The 19,423-nt window shown below is 35.7% G+C and overlaps 1 protein-coding gene across 2 annotated transcripts in view; it reads left to right on the forward strand.

Moving 5' to 3' along the window:
* Window positions 1-17,393, forward strand: part of LOC123564573 (caspase-3-like) — a 31,373-nt gene extending 13,980 nt beyond the window's left edge. For both annotated transcript variants that reach the window (XM_045358247.2, XM_053537210.1), the window contains exons 3-6: window positions 3,415-3,662; window positions 7,960-8,141; window positions 9,009-9,150; window positions 12,345-17,393. In XM_045358247.2, the coding sequence (XP_045214182.1) occupies window positions 3,415-3,662; window positions 7,960-8,141; window positions 9,009-9,150; window positions 12,345-12,580 (808 nt within the window). In that variant the 3' untranslated portion in view covers window positions 12,581-17,393. The remainder of the gene's footprint in view (window positions 1-3,414; window positions 3,663-7,959; window positions 8,142-9,008; window positions 9,151-12,344) is intronic.
* Window positions 17,394-19,423: the final 2,030 nt, after the last annotated feature.

A 19,423-nucleotide genomic window follows, 5' to 3' on the forward strand; every position in this document is an offset into this window, starting at 1 on the left:
ACCTGATTGTAGAATTCTTCATGTGGAGAAGCTATCCAGCTGACTTGTAGAAAATCTTTGGTTCTACTAAGGTTCAAGTCCATGCCCGATACATAACAAGTAGAAAAACGTCTTTCTCCGCAGTCACAAACTGGAAAAGTTGCCATATGATCTCAGTTGTGTCCGTGTGACTCTAAACCTAACAGTTACAATGATGTCTTTTGTAACGCTAAATTTGTAACTAATATTGTATGCTGTTAATTTTTTTAAGTGCCACTATTTCAAATAATTGTTGATAAATCAATGCATCATTGATACATCAAGTACAAAATTTCTAATCAATGATGGATCTGCATGTTTAGGAAAGCTAAAAGAATTTGTGTGTTAATTTAAAGTGGTGGAACCAGTGCTTAGCATAAAATCTGATTAGCCTATCTTTCTCCATTTTGCATGATTCCAAACCAAAGTTATGTGAGCGTTGTTTTCAGTGTGAATTCATACAGGGATTATTGATTGAGTAATACCAGTGCTTTATGGTTCAGAGCGTGCCTATGCAGTATGAACATAAATTGGAAACACTTTGAGTAAAAAGATGATTCAGAGTTTTGTCTTTGTTTTGTCCTTCTGTCTGTTCGCAAATCTGAATCCTGCAATAACTCAAGAAGTATTCAAGGTAAAGTCATAAATCTTGGTCTTTGAATAGAGGGCAATATGTAGATTATGCATGTACATGACTTATGCTTGTAGGACAAAGGTCAAGGTTACTATTGAAGGTCAAGTAAAAATTGTTTTTGCTTTTATAGCATTGATGGAGTGCTACACACAAACGTTCCCGATGATTAGACAGTTTGTCAATGCATGATCTATGCTTGTCAGTTAAAGGTCGAGGTCACTGTTCGATTTGTTTTTGCTCCATTACTTTTAAATTTTGCATTGAAGGAATTTTTTAGTACTACACAGAAATGTTCTCTATGATTAGACTATGTGTAGCACACATGACCCATGGTTGTTGGTCAGAGGTCAAGGTCACTATTGAAGGTCAAGCAAAATTGTTTTATCACTGGTAGGGGACTTCTGTATTGCCACTGCAATACTCTGTCACTTGTTTAGCTCACCAGAACACAAAGTGCTCAGGGTGAGCTATTGTGATCCCACACCATTCGTTGTCTGTCCATCCATCTTTCATCTGTCACACCTGTTAGCTCACCTGAACTTTGTTCAGGGTGAGTTATTAACATGGTTGGTCCCGCATCCATCATTCCTCGTCCGTCTTCCTGCATCAACATTTTTGCTCAAATACCTTCTACCTTGAAACTACTAGTTAGAATTACACCAAACCTAGACAGTAGCATCCTGGCACGGACTTCTATCAAGTTTGTTCAAATGGATCAGCTTGGCCCCTTTTAAAGCCAAAAATAGAAAAACCTTTAAACAACTTCTCATGATCTGCTGGATGGATCTTCATCAAACTTGGTCTGTAGCATCATTGTAAGGCCTTTTCAAGATTTTGTTCAAATTGGGGCACTTAGCCCCATTTAGGGGCAGCTAGAGCAAAAATTAGACATACCTTTAAACAACTTCTTTTTATGAACCGCTTGATGAATCTTCATCAAACTCATTCTGCAGCATCATTATAAGGTCCTCTCTCAAATTTATTCAAAAGGGGGCAACTGTCCCCTTTTATCGGCCACTAGAGCTAAAAATAGAAATACCTTAAAATGACTTCTTTTCATGAACTGCTGGATTGAACTTTATCAAACTTGATCTGTAGCATCATTATAAGGTCCTCTCCCCATTTGTTCAACTGGAGTGCTTTGCCCCTTTAAGGGGCCACTAGAGGTAAAAATAGAAATGCCTATAAATGACTTTTTCTCATGAACCACTTGATGGATCGTCATCAAACTTGATTTGTAGCTTAATAATAAGATATAAGGTTCTCAGCATGTTTGTTCAATGTGGTTGGGGGGGGGGGGGGGGGGGGCACTGGGCTTCTTTTACGGGCTGCTAGAGCTAAAAATAGAAATAACTTTTAACAGTATTTCTTCTCATATGCTTGATAGATCTTCATCAAACTTGGTCTGGAGCATCATTATAAGGTTCTCCACCAATGTTATTTAAATGGGGCCACAGTAGCTAAAAATAGAAATACTTTTAAACTATTTCTTCTCTTGAATCACTGGGTGAATCTTCATCAGACTTGGTGTATAGCATCATAATAAATTCCCCTGCCAATTTTGATCCAGTTGGGATGCTTAGCGCTGTGTAGGGACCATGGGAGCTAAAAATAGAAATACCTTTAAATGACTTCTTCACATGAACCTCTTGATGGATCTTCATCAAACTTGGTTTGTAGCATCACTGTAAGTTCCTCTCCTTAATTTGTTCAAGTGGGAGTGTTTAGGGCAGCTAGAGTTAAATATGGAAAAATATTTTAAATGACATCTTGAATGGATGGATGGTCTGTAGTGTCATTGTAAGGTCCTCTCCCAAATTTGTTCAAATGGGAGCACTTGTGCCCCATGTAGGGGCCTCTAGAGCTAAAATAAGAAATATCTGTCATGAGCATCTTGATTGATCTTTGTCAGCCTTGGTCTATAGCATCATTGTAAGGTCCTCTCCCAAATTTGTTCAAATGATTCTGCTTGGTCCCTTTAGGGGATACCAGAGCTAAAAATAGAAAAAAATCAATAACTTATTATCTTGAAGTTTATTCAAATGTCAATGCATTTTTCGGCTGTCACAGCAAAATATATAAGACACCTTTAAATAACTTTTATTTTAATGAACTTCTTAAAGAATGCTCACCAAACTTAGTCAGAAGCAAGGTCAGATGATCAAGGTCCTCATCAGGTGAGCAACTTAGGCCCATTTGGGCCTCTCGTTTTTAAAAAACATCTCCTCATAAATAAAACAGCCTATTTCAACCAATTTTCAAAGGAATATATATAGGTGTACCTCTTTCAAATTTCTTCAAATCTGTGTTTTCCATTGAAATACCAACTAAAAGGAAAAACTGTTCTAAAAAAGCTTCTCCTCAGACATTGTTGCCTTGGTTTCAAAATAATATCATGGTAATTTTTCTTAGGTGACCCTTTACCAAATTCCTTCAGATTATATTGAAAATTTTGTGTCATCATTAGAGAGCTAGCTTTCTCTGTATGGTTATATGAAAAATTTGAAAATCTTCTCCTGAAACTGCCGGCCAGAATTCAAAATGGTTTACTGAAATGTTTCTTATGCGACCCTCTTTCAGATTCAAGTCATGTTGATTTGTTGAAAAACACGGCTGCCAGTGGATTGGGCTAGTTTTCTCAACATAACTTTAGGGAAAACTTCAAAAATCTTCTCCTCTATAGCAGTATGCAATACATGTATATTTCACTCATAATAGTTAAAAAATGCACTGTATTAAACTGAGGAAACTTCTGTTTTCAGTGGTGATGGAGAACCAGTTATATCAGCTGAGGATTTTTTTGCGGATGAATATAAGATGGATTATCCACATAGAGGCAAGGCAATAATTATAAACAACAGGACGTTTGATCGCCAGCTTGGTCTAGGAGAAAGGACTGGCACAGACCAGGATGCGGCGGCACTGAATATGAGGTTTATGGAGATGGGATTTGATGTTGATATATACCACAATCTCGTTGTTAGAGACATGGCCATAGTTCTTGGAAAAGGTTCGAGATTTATTGGTATTTTTTGCCTACCAGGCTATTTTCATTAGAAAAAACTTTGTACCATTTGTAAATAAATGTTGAGCAGTGTGCTGCATGAAAACCAGTTTGCTTTATATTGGAAAGCAGTCGGGCACTTTCGGTGGTATTTATGCCTCATGTCTTGCTCATTTAATATGGTTCTAAATGTTGTACATACCGTAATCATTTAAATTACATCTTTTGGAGAAGTATACTTCTAATTGATATATTTTTTTCAGAATACAGAACTAACATTGCTCCAAAATCAATGAAACTGGTGGTTCATTCAACAGTGAGAAAAGTCATTAAATTTTTTTTATAAATTTGCTTTCTTTGCAGGTAGTTTTCAAAGCAGGTTTTTATTTTGATTTACATTTTGTTTGTATGTACATTTATGTGACTGTAGACTCCATTAACAATATTTGTCAAAATAAAATAGTAGGATATTGATTTTAAAGTTGAAAAGGCAAAATTATAATACATATCATGAATAGGCTAGGCCTGTAAAACTAATTGTTTGTTTTTGATTGCATAACCAGAATTGAAAACAAAGCTTTATTAAAGGAAAAGTTGGATAAATGGGATCCTCTCAGTAAATATCAGTAATATGTATGTACCATTTATAAATCCAACACAAACACCAAAGAATTACTTTGCAATTCTGAAGATCACATTTACAGCAATCATACTCTAAAGCTCAGATAGGATCTGAGTGCTTTGATATTATTTGCAGTCTTTTTTGTTTTTGTTTTGTTTTTTGTCGAGCTCGCTTGCGGAAGCAAAAGCATAGTCTTCCAAATGGCGTTAGTGCGTCCGTCCGGCTTTTTTTGTCAGGACCATAACTTTGATATGCATGGAGCAATCTTGTTTATATTTGGCACGACTGTTGATCTCAAGATGAAGTGCCATTCACAAACCTCAGGTTCCTGTCTTAAAGGTCAAGGTCACACTTGGAGGTCAAAGGTCATATCAGAACTTGCCCGGGCCATAACTTAACATGCATTGAGGAATCTTGTTTATATTTGGCATGAATGTTTACCTCAATTAGATGAAGAGTCATACGCAATCCCCAGGTTCCTATCTTAAAGGTCAAGGTCACAATTAGGGGTCAAAGATCATTTTAGAGCTTGTCCGGGTGATAACTTTGATAAGTATGGAGCAGTCTTTTTTATTTGGCATAAATGTTCACCTTCATGAGACAGAGTGTCATGCACAAACCCAAGGTCCCTATCTCAAAGGTCAAGGTCACACTTAGGGGTCAAGTGACATTTTAGGGCATTTCCGGGCTGTAACTTTGCCATGCATAAAACAATCCTTTTTTTATTAGCTCACCTGAGCACTTTGTGCTCAAGGTGAGCTTTTGTGATCGCCCTGTGTCTGTCGTCATCGTCCGGCATCAACAATTTGACTGTTAACACTCTAGAGGTCACATTTTTGGCCCAATCTTAATGAAACTTGGTCAGAATGTTACTCTCAATAAAATCTTGAACGAGTTCGATATTGGATCATCTGGGGTAAAAAACTAGGTCACCAGATCAAATCAAAGGAAAATCTAACACTCTAGAGGCCACATTTTTGACAATATCTATATGAAACTTGGTTATAATGTTAACCTTGATGATCTTTAGGTCAAGTTCAAATCTGGGTCAGGTAGGGTCAAAAACTTTGTCACCAGGTCATCAAAGGAAAGGCTTGTTAACACTCTAGAGGCCACATTTATGACAATGTCTACATGAAACTTGGTCAGAATGTTAATCTTGATGATCTTTAGGTCAAGTTCGAATCGTGGTCATCTGGGGTCAAAAACAAGGTCACCAGGTCAAATCAAAGAAAAAGCTAGTTAACACTCTATTGAGGCCACATTTATGACCATATCTTAATGACACTTGGTCAGAATGTTAAATTATAAATCTTGATGATCTTTAGGTCAAGTTCAGATCTGGGCCAGGTGGGGTCAAAAACTAGGTCACCAGGTCAAATCAAAGGAATAGGTAGTTAACACTCTAGAGGCCACATTTATGACCATATATTAATGAAACTTTTTCAGAATGTTAACCTTGATGATCTTTAGGTCAAGTTCAAATCTGGGTCAGGTGGGGTCAAAAACTGTGGCACCAGGTCATCAAAGGAAAAGCTTGTTAACACTCCAGAAGCCACATTTATGACTGTATCTTTATGAAACTTGGTCAGAATGTTAACCTTGATGATCTTGAGGTCAAGTTCGAATCTGGGCCTTGTGGAATGTGACCTACTGACCTACTATCTTGTTTTTAGCTCACCTGAGCATGAAGTGCTCAAAGGTGAGCTTTCGTGATCGCCCTGTGTCTGTCGTCGTCTGTCCGTCCGTCGTCAATAAATTGACTGTTAAGACTCTGGAGGTCACATTTTTGGCCCAATCTTAATGAAACTTGGTCAGAATGTTACCCTCAATAAAATCTTGGATAAGTTCGATATTGAGTCATCTCGGGTCAAAAACTAGGTCACCAGGTCAAATCAAAGGAAAAGCTTGTTAACACTTCTTAGGTCACAACTTTGGCCCAATTTTAATGAAACTTGGTCAGAATGTTACCCTCAATAAAATCTTGGACCAGTTCGATATTGGGTCATCTGGGGTCAAAAACTATGTCACCAGGTCAAATCAAAGGAAAAGCTTGTTAACACTCTAGAGGTCACAATATTGGCTCAATCTTAATGAAACTTGATCAGAATGTTACCCTCAATAAAATCTTGGACGAGTTCGATATTGGGTCATCTGGGGTCAAAAACTAGGTCACCAGGTCAAATCAAAGGAAAAGCTTGTTAACACTCTAGAGGTCACAATTTTGGCTCAATCTTATTGAAACTTGATCAGAATGTTACCCTTAATAAAATCTTGGACAAGTTCAATATTGGGTCATCTGGGGTCAGAAATTAGGTCACCAGGTCATTAATCTTGATGATCTTTAGGTCAAGCTTGGATCTGGGTCATGTGGGGTCGAAAACTAGGTCTACGGGTCAAATCAAAGGAAAAGCTTTAGAAACTTTAGAGACCACATTTATGACCATATCTTAATGAAACTTGGTCAGAATGTTGATCTTGATGATCTATAGGTCAAGTTCAAATCTGGGTCAGGCGGGCTCATTACTATGTCACTAGGTCAAATCAAAGGAAAAACTTGTTAACACTTTAGAGACCACATTTATGACCATATCTTAATGAAACTTGGTCAGAATGTAAATCTTGATGATCTTTACGTCAGTAGGTCAGGTGAGCGATACAGGACCTTCATGGCCCTCTTGTTTAAGATACAGCCTTGAAATTTGGATGACATGTACAGTTTTGCACACCGATCTTAAAACTTGACCATGAATGTGACCTACTGACCTACTTTCTTGTTTTTTAAGATACAGCCTTGAAATTTGGATGACATGTACAGTTTAGCAAACCGATCTTAAAACTGACTTTCAGTGACCACGAATGTGACCTACGGACCTACTTTCTTGTTTTTTAAGATACAGCCTTGAAATGATGACATGTACAGTTTTGCAGACTGATCTTAAAACTGAATTTCAGTGACCATGAATGTGACCTACTGATCCAGGGTCAACATGACCCTCTTGTTTGACATAAATGTTCACCTTCATGAGACGGAGTGTCATGCCGAAACCCCAGGTCCCTATCTCAAAGGTCAAGGTCAGACTTAGGGGTCAGTGGTCATTTTAGGACATTTCCGGGCTGTAACTTTGCCATGCATAAAGCAATCCTTTTTTTATTTGGCATAAATATTTTCCTCAATGAGATAGAGTGTGGCGTGCAACTCCCAGACCCCAGACTCAAATTTCAGATGTATTTTGACATATCTGTACCTGGTAAAGATCTTTTTTGTAGACTTAGAATTTTTTTTGTTTAGATGATTTTTCCTGTTAAATAATTTTAGTTTGGTTCAAGATATTGAAATGAAACTTGTTTTAATTGGCTGAAATGTTTGAGTCATTCAGACTTTGTATCAGAAAATAATGGGCTTGACATTGTTGGCCTTTGGCCTGCAACATTCTAGTTTTGCTATAAATGTTTGGGCACAAAGTGTAATATGGTTTCGAAATGCTATTCAATATTAGCATTATCTCTAAAAGTATAACGAGTTATGAAGCCTGAAATTCTTTAAAACTGAATATGACTATTATGAGTATTGCCTCAGATTGGGAAATACAAAACATATGAAGGTTACTCAGTCTACAGTATTTAATGCCTATATGCTTTATACATTAGCAACTATCAATATATTTCACTATATTTCAGCTGCTGGTGATGATTCCTATAATCGCAGTTCAGATTGTTTTGCTTGTGCTATACTTAGTCATGGTGAGGAGGGCATAGTTTTTGGAACAGATGCGAAGATTGAAGTTAAAGTTCTTCTAGAACCATTCAAGGGAAATAACTGCAAAGGACTTTTAGGAAAACCAAAGTTATTTTTTATTCAGGTTTGTATTTTGATTCTTCATGTTTGTAAAGAAATATGACTGAAGAAGTGTTTGTTTGAATGAATTTTATTGAATCTTTAAGTGAGTGTAAGAAAGTGCCAGCACTTTACTTACATTTTCTAAATGAGTCTGTCTATTTGGAGAAAATAGAATATTTAAAACTTGATTTTCTGAGTACTGACACAGTGTTTTTGGTAAAATATAATGTCTTTTAACTGCTAGGTCCATATTTTGAGAAAAAAAAATCGAACAACACCATATCATAGAAAGAGTTGTTTTACATGAAACTTAAACAGGACATGAAAACATATATTACTTTACAAAAGAATTGTCAATTTACTAAAACATGCATTCAACTCCAGAAAAGGACCACACTTAACTAGACCTTAAAGAGTTTAAAAAAAAATTAAAATTATGAATTAATCAGATTTGTACTGGACAGATATAATTCAGTTGGCTATGAGTCAGTCATTACTAAGTAATGACTTGGCTTTTCTGTAAGACTTTGAATACAGTATAACACTGATCAGTCAAGGTCGCAAAGCCATAATACTCAAGTTCCAGGGTTAATAAGTGGTCCAAAACATAAAAAATCAGGGAATACTGCCATGAACAATATGAATTGCTCAAGTGAGCCTGGATGCTTCAGCCATTGATGCTCGAGTGAGAGGTATTTCACTGTATCTCTGATTCTTACATTAAGTTCTGTTAGACTACCACTCCATTTTAAAAAAGGTAAAACTCTGCAACATGTTTATTGTATAATCATGATTTACCTGTATCTAGTGACCTTGTCCTAAGGTTTTCAAGATGTGAGATATTTTCAAAGTTTTGGATAAGTGTAAAACTAAGAAGTTTATGTTTTAGGCATGTCAAGGTATGCAGTTTGACTCTGGTGTAGGTGTAAATACATCAGATGCCAAAGGTCAGATGGAAATGGAGCGAGAAATAACAGTATACAAGATTCCCTCTGAGGCTGACTTTCTTATTGCTTATTCTGTTGTACCAGGTATGTATGTTATTCTTGATGATTGCAAAACAGATTGTTGCCTTTAAGGAAGTAACAAGAGTCAGGGAAAGTGCTGGCTTTTATCCCCCTTCGAAGAAGTAGGTATATTTTGCAGAGTCGTATGTGACGTCGTCGATCTTCGGTCGGTATAGACCATCCGTTTCCGGGTATAACAAGAACGCTGGCTAGGTCATAAAGTTGATAGATAGGAGATTCATAACCAAGTGACCCCTATTGATTGAGATCAGTATTCAAGTAATCACGTGACCTAGAACATTAAATGGTTTCCAATGATAACTCAAGATGCATTGTGCTAGAATCATAATGACATGGAGATTGTCTGTCCAACAGTGACCCTATTAATTTAAGGCTATAGGTAGAGTCAAGGTCATATGACCTGAACAGTTAAACAGTTCTGCATGATAACTCAAGACGTTTGTGCCTAGATCATGAAATTGATGGAGTATCTGACCACAATGACCCCTTTGATTTGAGGTCAGTGTCAAGGTCAAGTCACAGTGACCAAAACGTTTATGGTTCCGACATAATTGAGAATCTGGCCTAGATAAGAACTTGTAGGAGGTGATCATGATCAGCAATGACCCTATTGATTGAGGTCAGTAGGTCAAAGTCAAGGTAAAGTGACCCAGAACAGTTAAAGCTTCTGGTGTAACTCAGGAACGCTTGGCCTAGATATAAACTTAATAGGGAGTTTATCATGACCAGCAGATTACTCTATATTTTAAGTCATAGGTCAAAGGTCAAGGTCACAATTACCAAAAGTAGAGTACTTTTGTATACATGACCAAATATTCTGTTCCTTTGCAATACGAATGCTCAAGGGGATTCGTTTACGAGCTCTTGTCAACCTGAATTGTGGTTTGAATCCACAGGTTTCAGACTGTGCAGTTATTTTATATTTGTACCATAGTCTATTTATTCCCTAATATAACTTTATAACCCCTTTGAAAACGGACGTATTATGGAGCCATGTGGCATGGGTGGTAGCGCGTCACGACTTGTCGGAGCATACTTCTTCATGCATGGAGGGTTTTTGATGAAATTGCACAGTGATCCCCATCAGAGACGGTGTCATGCGCAAGACCAGTCCTAGTCTAAGGTCAAGGTCACAAATTGAGGTCAGAGGTCAAATTCAAGAATGACTTTGTCCGGAGCATATCTTCTTCATGCATGGAGGGATTTTGATGAAACTTGGCACAGTTGTTCACCATCATGAGACGGAGTGTCAAGCGCAAGAACCAGGTCCCTAGGTCTAAGGTCAAGGTCACACTTAGAGATCAAAGGTCAAATTCAAGAATGACTGTCCGGAGCATATCTTCTTCATGCATGGAGGGATTTTGATGAAACTTGGCACAGTTGTTCACCATCATGAGGTGGAGTGTCTTGCGCAAGAACCAGGTCCCTAGGTCTAAGGTCAAGGTCACACTTAGAGATCAAAGGTCAGATTCAAGAATGACTTTGTCCGGAGCATATCTTCTTTATGCATGAAGGGATTTTGATGTTACTTGGCACAATTGTTCACCATCATGAGACGGAGTGTCATGCGCAAGAACCAGGTCCCTAGGTCTAAGGTCAAGGTCACACTTAGCGGTCAAAGGATACAAGAACGAAAATTTTGTCCGGAGTATTTCTTCTTCATGCATGGAGGGAATTGATATAACTTGGCACAAATGTTCACCACCACGAGATGGAGTGTCTTGCACAAAAACCAGGTCCCTAGGTCTAAGGTCAAGGTCCACTTAGAGGCCAAAGGTCAGATACAAGAATGACTTTGTCCGAAGCATTTCTTCTTCATGCATGGAGGGATTTTGATGTAACTTGGCACATTTGTACACCATCATGAGACGAAGTGTCATGCGCAGGTCCCTTCTTTAGAATTACTTCCCTTTGTTGTTACTATAAATAGCTTATATTGCAACTTTTTCATTACAAGTCGTAGGGAAAAATCGAAACCACTTTTCTGTAGTACAACATGCATATTACATCCAATGTCGAGATGTATTTTGACCTATCTCTACAGGGTAAGGATTTGTGTGTGGACTTACAAATTTTTTTGGGATTTTTTTTTTTTTTTTTTTTTTTTTTTTTTTTTTTAAGATTAACTTCCCTTAGTTGTTACTATAAATAACCTATACTGTAACTTTTTTAGAATTGACCGTAGGAAAAATCCAAGATCACTTTATCACTTTTCTGTGGTACAACATAGATGTTACTTTCAAATTTTAGGTGTATTTTAAGGTATCTCTACTTGGTAAGGAGTTTTTTTGTGGACATAGAAAAACAAAAGAATAACAATAATTACTAAACAACCACAAAGTTAAGATTCCATTTGCAAACACAGCTGCTATTTGCTAATTTGCTGCGACAGGCGTATATTGTGACATTCTTGCACTTTTGTTATATAATTGAATTAAGGAATATACTTTAAGGAATAAAGAAGAACTATTAAGGTATTTGATTTTTATCGAATTTTACATAAAAACATACAGCCAGTGCAGAAATCTTAGTTGTCATTAACAACACGACAGTCATCTAGCTTAGGGAGTACCAGATGTTTTTTATGGCGTGGGTAAAAGCACCAGAACACACAAGTCCAGCATGCAAGAATCAAGTTTTCTTTACAAATAGTTGAAACTTAAATTTCAGAAAATCACTTTTCTGTCTAAGACTTGTTTATTTGCCACAGCATACAGCCCAGTTTCAATGTGTATTTGACTTAATTATCCTATAAGTTACTTTCCTGTTTATACTAAAGTCATATGATACCATTATCTGTTTGATTGTTTGTTGTATGTTAGAAATTAATTACTGCCGTGTATTCAAGACATTCATAACTTATGCTTAGATTTCTGTTTTTGACCAGTGTATTGTAATGTTCAGACATTTCTTGATATACTTTAAAATCTTTAATATTTGTGTGGGACAACTTTTTGTGGAATTCATGGTTGAGTCAGTCAACAAATAGTCCAAATGGACAAGTAAAATTCCCATTCTTTTTATTAAATTAGCAGCAGGAATCCACAAATTCATATCTCTGTGAACAAAACATTTTAGCTGATACAGCGAAAATTTGTATCCCCAAAACCAAACAATTTCACAGAATAATATACACATATAACTGCAATGTAATTTTATGGCTTCAGTGTATTAACCAACTTACTTATTATTAATAGGATATTACTCATGGAGAAATAGCGCCAACGGTTCATGGTTTGTTCAGGCTCTGTCAGATGTTCTTGCCAAGCACTGGCATGATATGGATCTTCTTACAATCATGACGCGGGTCAACAAGAAAGTCGCCTACGAGTTTGAGTCGAAGACGGGAAAAGAGTTTATGAATCAGAAGAAGCAGATTCCATGTATTACGTCCATGCTGACTAAAGAAGTCTTGTTTAAGCCTAAGAAATAAACTTTGCATAAGAAAACTGTGATATCTATTTTAGGCAATTTTATGAGAACCATGTCAAATGAAAATGCCCCTTGAAAGGGTAAATAACAAATTTTTGTTGGTGCCTTGCCATCCAATATCACCTGATTGTATTATTTAATATAGGATGACTTAAAGTCAAATATTATCACCACATAATTTGGTATTTTAACAGGTAATCTGTTGGTCAATTGTTTTTTATGTTACCAAATTCTGTCACCACATATTATAGTCTTCATTATTTTTATGATATGGGAGGTTTTGACTTGGCATGTGTCAAAGGGATTGTCATAACATCATTTTACTGGCAGCTGTGACTGTCTGTGGAAGATTAAGGAATTGATGTTAACTTGAAAAAATGTGCAGTGTCCATAAGTAGCTCTTTAACATTTATTTGCAAGCTCAGGGGTTTCAGCCTTTATAAATTGGGATAGATGAATTTCGAGTTAGTAAAAGGACATTTCTTTTCGAAACAGCAAATTAACTATGTAAGTTATCAGAAGTGATGCCACGATGATCGACTATAACTCACAAATTGATTGAAAATGTCTTAAGCTGGTGACAATCAATTATAGTTTTGAGCAATCAATTGTGCCTCAAACGAGTATGCTTCTACACAGAACTTGCATAGTTTTTCTGTTGTTTTTGTCTCTCTGTGTGACTTACTCTTTCGTTTGCGGAAAAGTTTCTCAAAATGGCAACAAATCAGACAAATCTGACAGCGCCAGCATCACCAGGAAAGACCTCCTGTCAAGGCTTATCTTGATTTGCAGGTTGTGGTTTGCCGGTTATGTCGGAAAACCTACATTAATAATGGCTTTTCATAGACAGACAAAAACATATTGATTCATAAAATACTTAGCTGCCACATTAAGAAACAGTAATTGTTACATATATTTTCATTTTATGCTATAAAAAATTCGATTAATAATTGAAAATTGATTGAAAACCCCTGTCTGATTACTTCCGATGATCGATCATGAAAATGGACCGACTAAGCATCACCAGTTGTCTGACAGCACTTTAGTAAACTTGAATACTACTTGCTTGTAATTTTATTGGTCAGTAGTTGACTCAGTGTGGATGATATCCCATTTGTGATAGCTAGTGTATTCTTTGGACAAAATGGTGGGCACAGCATCAGTAAGGAGTTTTGCAACTAGTTTGAAGAAAACTTGCAAGGTCGGATATTTTCTATGTCTTTAACAATTTATTTTGAGAACCTTTTATTTCATGTTTGTAGCTCTGTAAGTTAAGCTATGGAGATAGGGGAAAATATTGAAATATTGATGAAATTTTAGAGAGGTAGTGATTACTCATGTAGTGGAAATCCTTATTTAAGAAATTGGATGTCTAAGGCTTTAAAAAGCCTGAAAACACTGTCTTATTTCAAAAAATGTATTGAAAGATTTAGTTGCAAGTAGTATATTGTAATATAAATATTGCACTCTTTTATATTAGGCAGTGGCAAGAGCAAACAAAATTTTTGCATGTTTTTACATGTATTGGATTTTTGAATCACAGTTTACGATAATCAGTTAAATGGAAACCTCTGCAAGTATTAAAATATTGATTACCTGCCCTGGGACACTGGAACTAGCGATCCAATTACCAGACCCCTAGCCACTGCCTTTTTTCTATGATAAGTCTTGGTCTTTTAAAAATGAAGTGAACCTGGATAAAAACAAATCTTTAAAGTCAATCTTTTTTATTTATTTATATAACAACTTTTTGTTAAACCTTTATAAATTATTTATAAAGATTTATAAATTAAAAGTTTCTGTCTCAATAACTTAAATGTCAGAAACTTTAGTAAATGCTCTTTAGAAATCAGGTGGTGAATATTTTGAGATTCTTTTCGTGATCACCCTAAAGAAAATGTTAACATTTATATTTCAGTGTCTCATATCACATAGTGAATTGTATTTTATGTATGCTGTAGAAATATTTTAGTTACAGTAATTTATTTGCTGATATATCCAGTGCCTAAGTTTGATTTTTGCATTTATGTATATATGCTGGTATAAGGAAAGATGTATTGTAATGCACAGATTGAATAATATTTACACTGTGATAAATAGCTAGCATAGATATCCACAAATATTCACCCCACCCGTGAATCAACATTGTTTATAAATGGAATTACTACATTTCGATCCAAGTATTTGTATTTAGACCGTTAGTTGAGGTGGTGTATTTGACACAAAAATATGCTTTGTCACAGTGAATATTAAATGCATTTTTTATGTATGCAAGAGTTTATTCTCCAGTCAGAAGTATATTAACTGCTGTGCACCTTTCCTGTAAAAATATTGAACTTCCTTCTCCATTAAATTATCCTTGTATCATGACTCTTTCAATTTTACACCTTAACCCTTACCATGCTGGAAACAATTGATTCTGCCTTTGCGACCAGTGTTCGCCATTCAGTCAGTAAATTTTCAGTTAACACCCCTTCAAATAAATGGTACTGTCCAAATTGAAAGATGGACAAGTTCATTATAGAATTTTAGCAGGGTAAGGGTTTAACATAATTTAGACAGAAAGGTTTGCAGATAGTGGGAATTTAGTCAAAAACATCTTAAGAGAGATAGTAATTATGTCATGAACCTGATTATAGAATAATTGGCTGATAGAGATCTGTTATCATCTTTGTCAGCCCAAATGAACAAATGTTATGATTTATGAAATTTAATTCTGCTATGTACATTTATCATTGTAAATGTTCTAATTTCATTTTTTAGTATGAAAGAAGCAGTCATTTCAGTACTTGTACATAAGTGTCAGCATAAAAATTGTCCGATAATTTACTGGAGTTGATTGCTACACTTAAATATACACATTTAGATCTTGAGGTTTATGTTTTACATATCGAAAGTGTGAAATTGTGTGAAAATTGTAATTTTCCACATTTTAAAACTTCGACACATACTAAAATGAAAAATGAAATCATAATGGCAAACTACAGTAACTGAGAAACTGTCTGGATAAATGGTTAAAGTGGCTGCCTTTTGCAGACTTGTCACTATCTGCTGTTTGTACAAAGAATATCATATAAGGTCATAAAAGGAAGCAGGCCATATTGCTTGCATGAAGTTGATGGTGATACCTAGAGGCCTTTTCATTCTAACTTTCATTGTTTGTGTTTATGTGATAGGAAAAAGTTAACCATGTCAGTTTCTTTATTTAAATGCTCTTTCTTATCAAATTTAGTGTCAGTGTGATAGGCCAATACTGTAATTTTTACAGGCAATTATTTTTAAAAGCATATCAGTTTGAGATTGTAGATTTAATTTCTTAGATGTGTCTAGTACAAGCTTTTGAGGTTAATGTGTTTATAAGCTTTTTTTTTCATTTTGTTTGTGCTTATTCATGCCATACTACTATAATAAATGTGTTCATTTATGTCATATACAGTGTGAGTACTATATAGTGCATTTTTATTCCTTACATTTTGAATGATTGATTTATTAAAGGCTATTGTTCAAACTGGCTGTATTAAATTCTCGTATATTTGATCCTTCTAAGCAGTTCAGTGTTGTGAACTTTTGGACACAAAGTAAGAGAATAACCAATGTCTTAAACATTTAACAAAAATGCAACTATTTCATTTCCTTTAATAGCAACATAAAACAAAATAGCATGTTCACTGATTGGTTATATACACATGCACTTTTAGATTACATTTACTGAATGATATAAAAAAAAAAATTTTAATTTTCTGACTGGTTCCTTCAGTGAATTGCCATTTTCTTAAATTTCAAGCTGCCTTCTTTTTCGGTACTGATCCTATATGGAAAATCCTTGCAGCTTTATATGAGATGTAAAGAAAGGTTGCATGTAACTTTCTGCAATAAATAATTGTAAATGAGTGGCTTATTATGAAAAAATCAGTCTCTTCAGAAACGGTATTATACACATTTCCTACTTTCTTCATTTCACTTTCTGCGGTTGTAGGGTTATTGCAGTATTTACAATGAACTACATTTGTGTGGACTATACAGTTTTTATTACTGTAAAAACTAAAATATATTTCTCTAGCGTGTATATTAAGCACCCCTGATTTTGTATCAAAATCTTGGGAAAAAACATACATTGGAATATAATACGCATTGAAAATCAGTCTGAGAAATTTGTTACAATCAGCCATTTGCAATGGCACTAATGGGTCAAATGTAGCCAATGTCCCCTTTGAAAAGTTTTACTTAAAACAATTGCAATATTTTTCTGCTGTATGGTTGGGCATGATTGATCCTTCAGTATTCTTTGCACACTTAATTCATAATGTGCAATGTGAGGATAGATCTGAAAAGTGCAAGGACTTTTGTACATTCTTCTACAAACATTGACATTTTTGTGTGTACTTGAATTGAAAGACATGCTCCAAGTTTTCTAGCAAGCAAGGAGGAATGTCCTTCACCAGAGTTGACTCTGAAGTCTGGCTTTGTAGGTCTGAAGCATGCTTAGAATTCCATGTTCTTTATTGTTATGTTTATGAAATGCTGCAGTAAGAACTCATTCACTTTGCCTTGTGAAGAATCTTATTTGTTACCTCAGCGCAAAATGTGTTTAACTGCATGTATATAGAGGAGCAGTCAGAGGTGACAGTGCAAAGTTAAGTGCTAATTTATTGACATGTTACTGATTTCATGGTACTACTTTTGACTTTTACACAACTTGTATCACTACTCAGTTCTTTATCATACATTTCTTATGCATTTTGAATATTCATTGTTAGGCCACTTGATTTAAACTTTGTATTGTATAATTATTGATAATAAATAAGAATACTTTAGAGTTTTGTTTTTTTTTGCATTATTGTATTCCATTTATATTTTTATTATTAATTTATGAATAAGATTATGTTGAACCTCTTAGAAATCATTCCTTGCCTCAAAGAGAAGCATGTTGATTGACCTTTTTTTTTTATCAGGAGGTAGAAAATGCTTGAGCCCAGTCTTCAGTGGATGACTGGCTTTGGTCAGATGACTGCTATTGCTTTGATAGTCAGTATGTCAAAGATTCCAGGTCACAGTTACCTTGAGATTGTAAATGTTAACTGAAAAGTAGAAATCTTTGGCTGTAATTACCTGTGGTCAGTAGAGTCCTTTTTGGCCGGATTTTCGATTAGATTAGGTCTGTCCGGGCAGATGGATGGATAATGAGTCTCATGTTAACCTTTTTTGTTCATTCTGTATCTGGACAAATATTTCACCTAGGACCTTGAAACTTCACAGGTATGTTGGTCTTGATGTGTACATGACCCCTATTTATTTGAAGGTCACTGGATCAAAGGTCAAGGTCACAGTGACCTGAACATTTGAAAATGGTTGCTGCACGATATCTGGACAAGTGTTTCACCTAGGACCTTGAAACTTCATAGATGTGTTGGTCTTGATGTGTACATGAACCTTTTCAATTTCAGGGTCAAAGGGTCAAGGTCACAGGGACCTGGACATGTCAACCTTTTTGTTCACTCAATATCTGGACAATTATTTCACCTAGGACCTTGAAACTTCATACATATGTTGGTCTTGATGTGTACATGACCCCTATTGATTTCAGGGTCACTGGGTCAAATGTCAAGGTCACAGGGACCTGAACATTGAAAATGGTTTCTGCTCAATATCTGGACAAGTATTTCACCTAGGACCTTGAAACTTCATAGTTATGTTGGTCTTGATGTGTATATGACCCCAATCAATTTCAGGGTCACTGGGTCTAAGGTCAAGGTCACAGGGACCTGAACATGTAAACCTTTTTGTTCACTCAATATCGGAACAAGTATTTCACTTAGGACCTTGAAACTTATAGTTATGTTTGTCTTGATGTGTACCTGACCCCAGTTGATTTCAGGGTCAAAGGTCAAGGTCACAGGGATATAAACATTGAAAATGTTTTTTTACTATTATTTTTTACACCAATATTTTCTTTAATTTCATTGTCTACCTGTCCATTTCTTTTTTTCTCTTATTCCTTCAATATTGCTTATTAATTTGGGGGTTATTTATTGTATGCTATTATTAGATCTTTAACTCATTATCACCTAATTCGGAAAACCTGGCCAAAACGCCGTCAGGCATTAGCTGCTTGTCCTTTTGTTGACTTAAAGACTGAATATTACATACACAGTTAACTATGGCAGGCCATTATAGGGGTAGGAAGCATGTTTTTAATTCTACTGTATGTACTGGCTTCTGGTTGGCCAGATTGCAGAGCAATTCCGGATTGCTAGAGCGGAATCACCAACCTTATAGAAGCTTGCTGGAAAGTTTCAGCACATGAACTTGTCAACTGCAGGTTAAAGCTTGAACCTGGAGCAGTATGCTGAAAGTGCTGTGAAGAAAAGGCCCTTAACTACTCTGCCATGGTCTACTTAAGGTTGTTATACCAGTTTGATTAACTGGAAGTAATAGCTTAACATCATTTTTCCACATAATGCAGTCTAATGCCAGGACTCGTTATACGGAAATGAAAATCGTTTTATGAATTAATGGCCACCTATGAGTAAGTTATTTAAAATGGCAATGTTACTATCTTTCTGAAGGTAGAATATAATATTAAAACATTCGACATGTTAAATGGTACCAAATAAGGACTTAAAATCATTAGCTCACCTGAGCCAAAGGCTCATGGTGAGCTATTGTGACTGCTCAATGTGCATCGTGTGACATGTGTCGTGTGTCGTCCGTCATCCGTCCGTCAACATTTTCTAAAAAAAATCTTGAAAACCACATGGCAGAATCACACCAAACTTCACAGGAATGTTCCTTGGGTGGTCCCCTTTCAAAATTGTTCAAAGTTTTTCATTCCATGCAGAACTCT

The sequence above is a fragment of the Mercenaria mercenaria genome, chromosome 2, assembly GCF_021730395.1.
Source record: "Mercenaria mercenaria strain notata chromosome 2, MADL_Memer_1, whole genome shotgun sequence".
Lineage (NCBI taxonomy): Eukaryota > Metazoa > Mollusca > Bivalvia > Venerida > Veneridae > Mercenaria > Mercenaria mercenaria.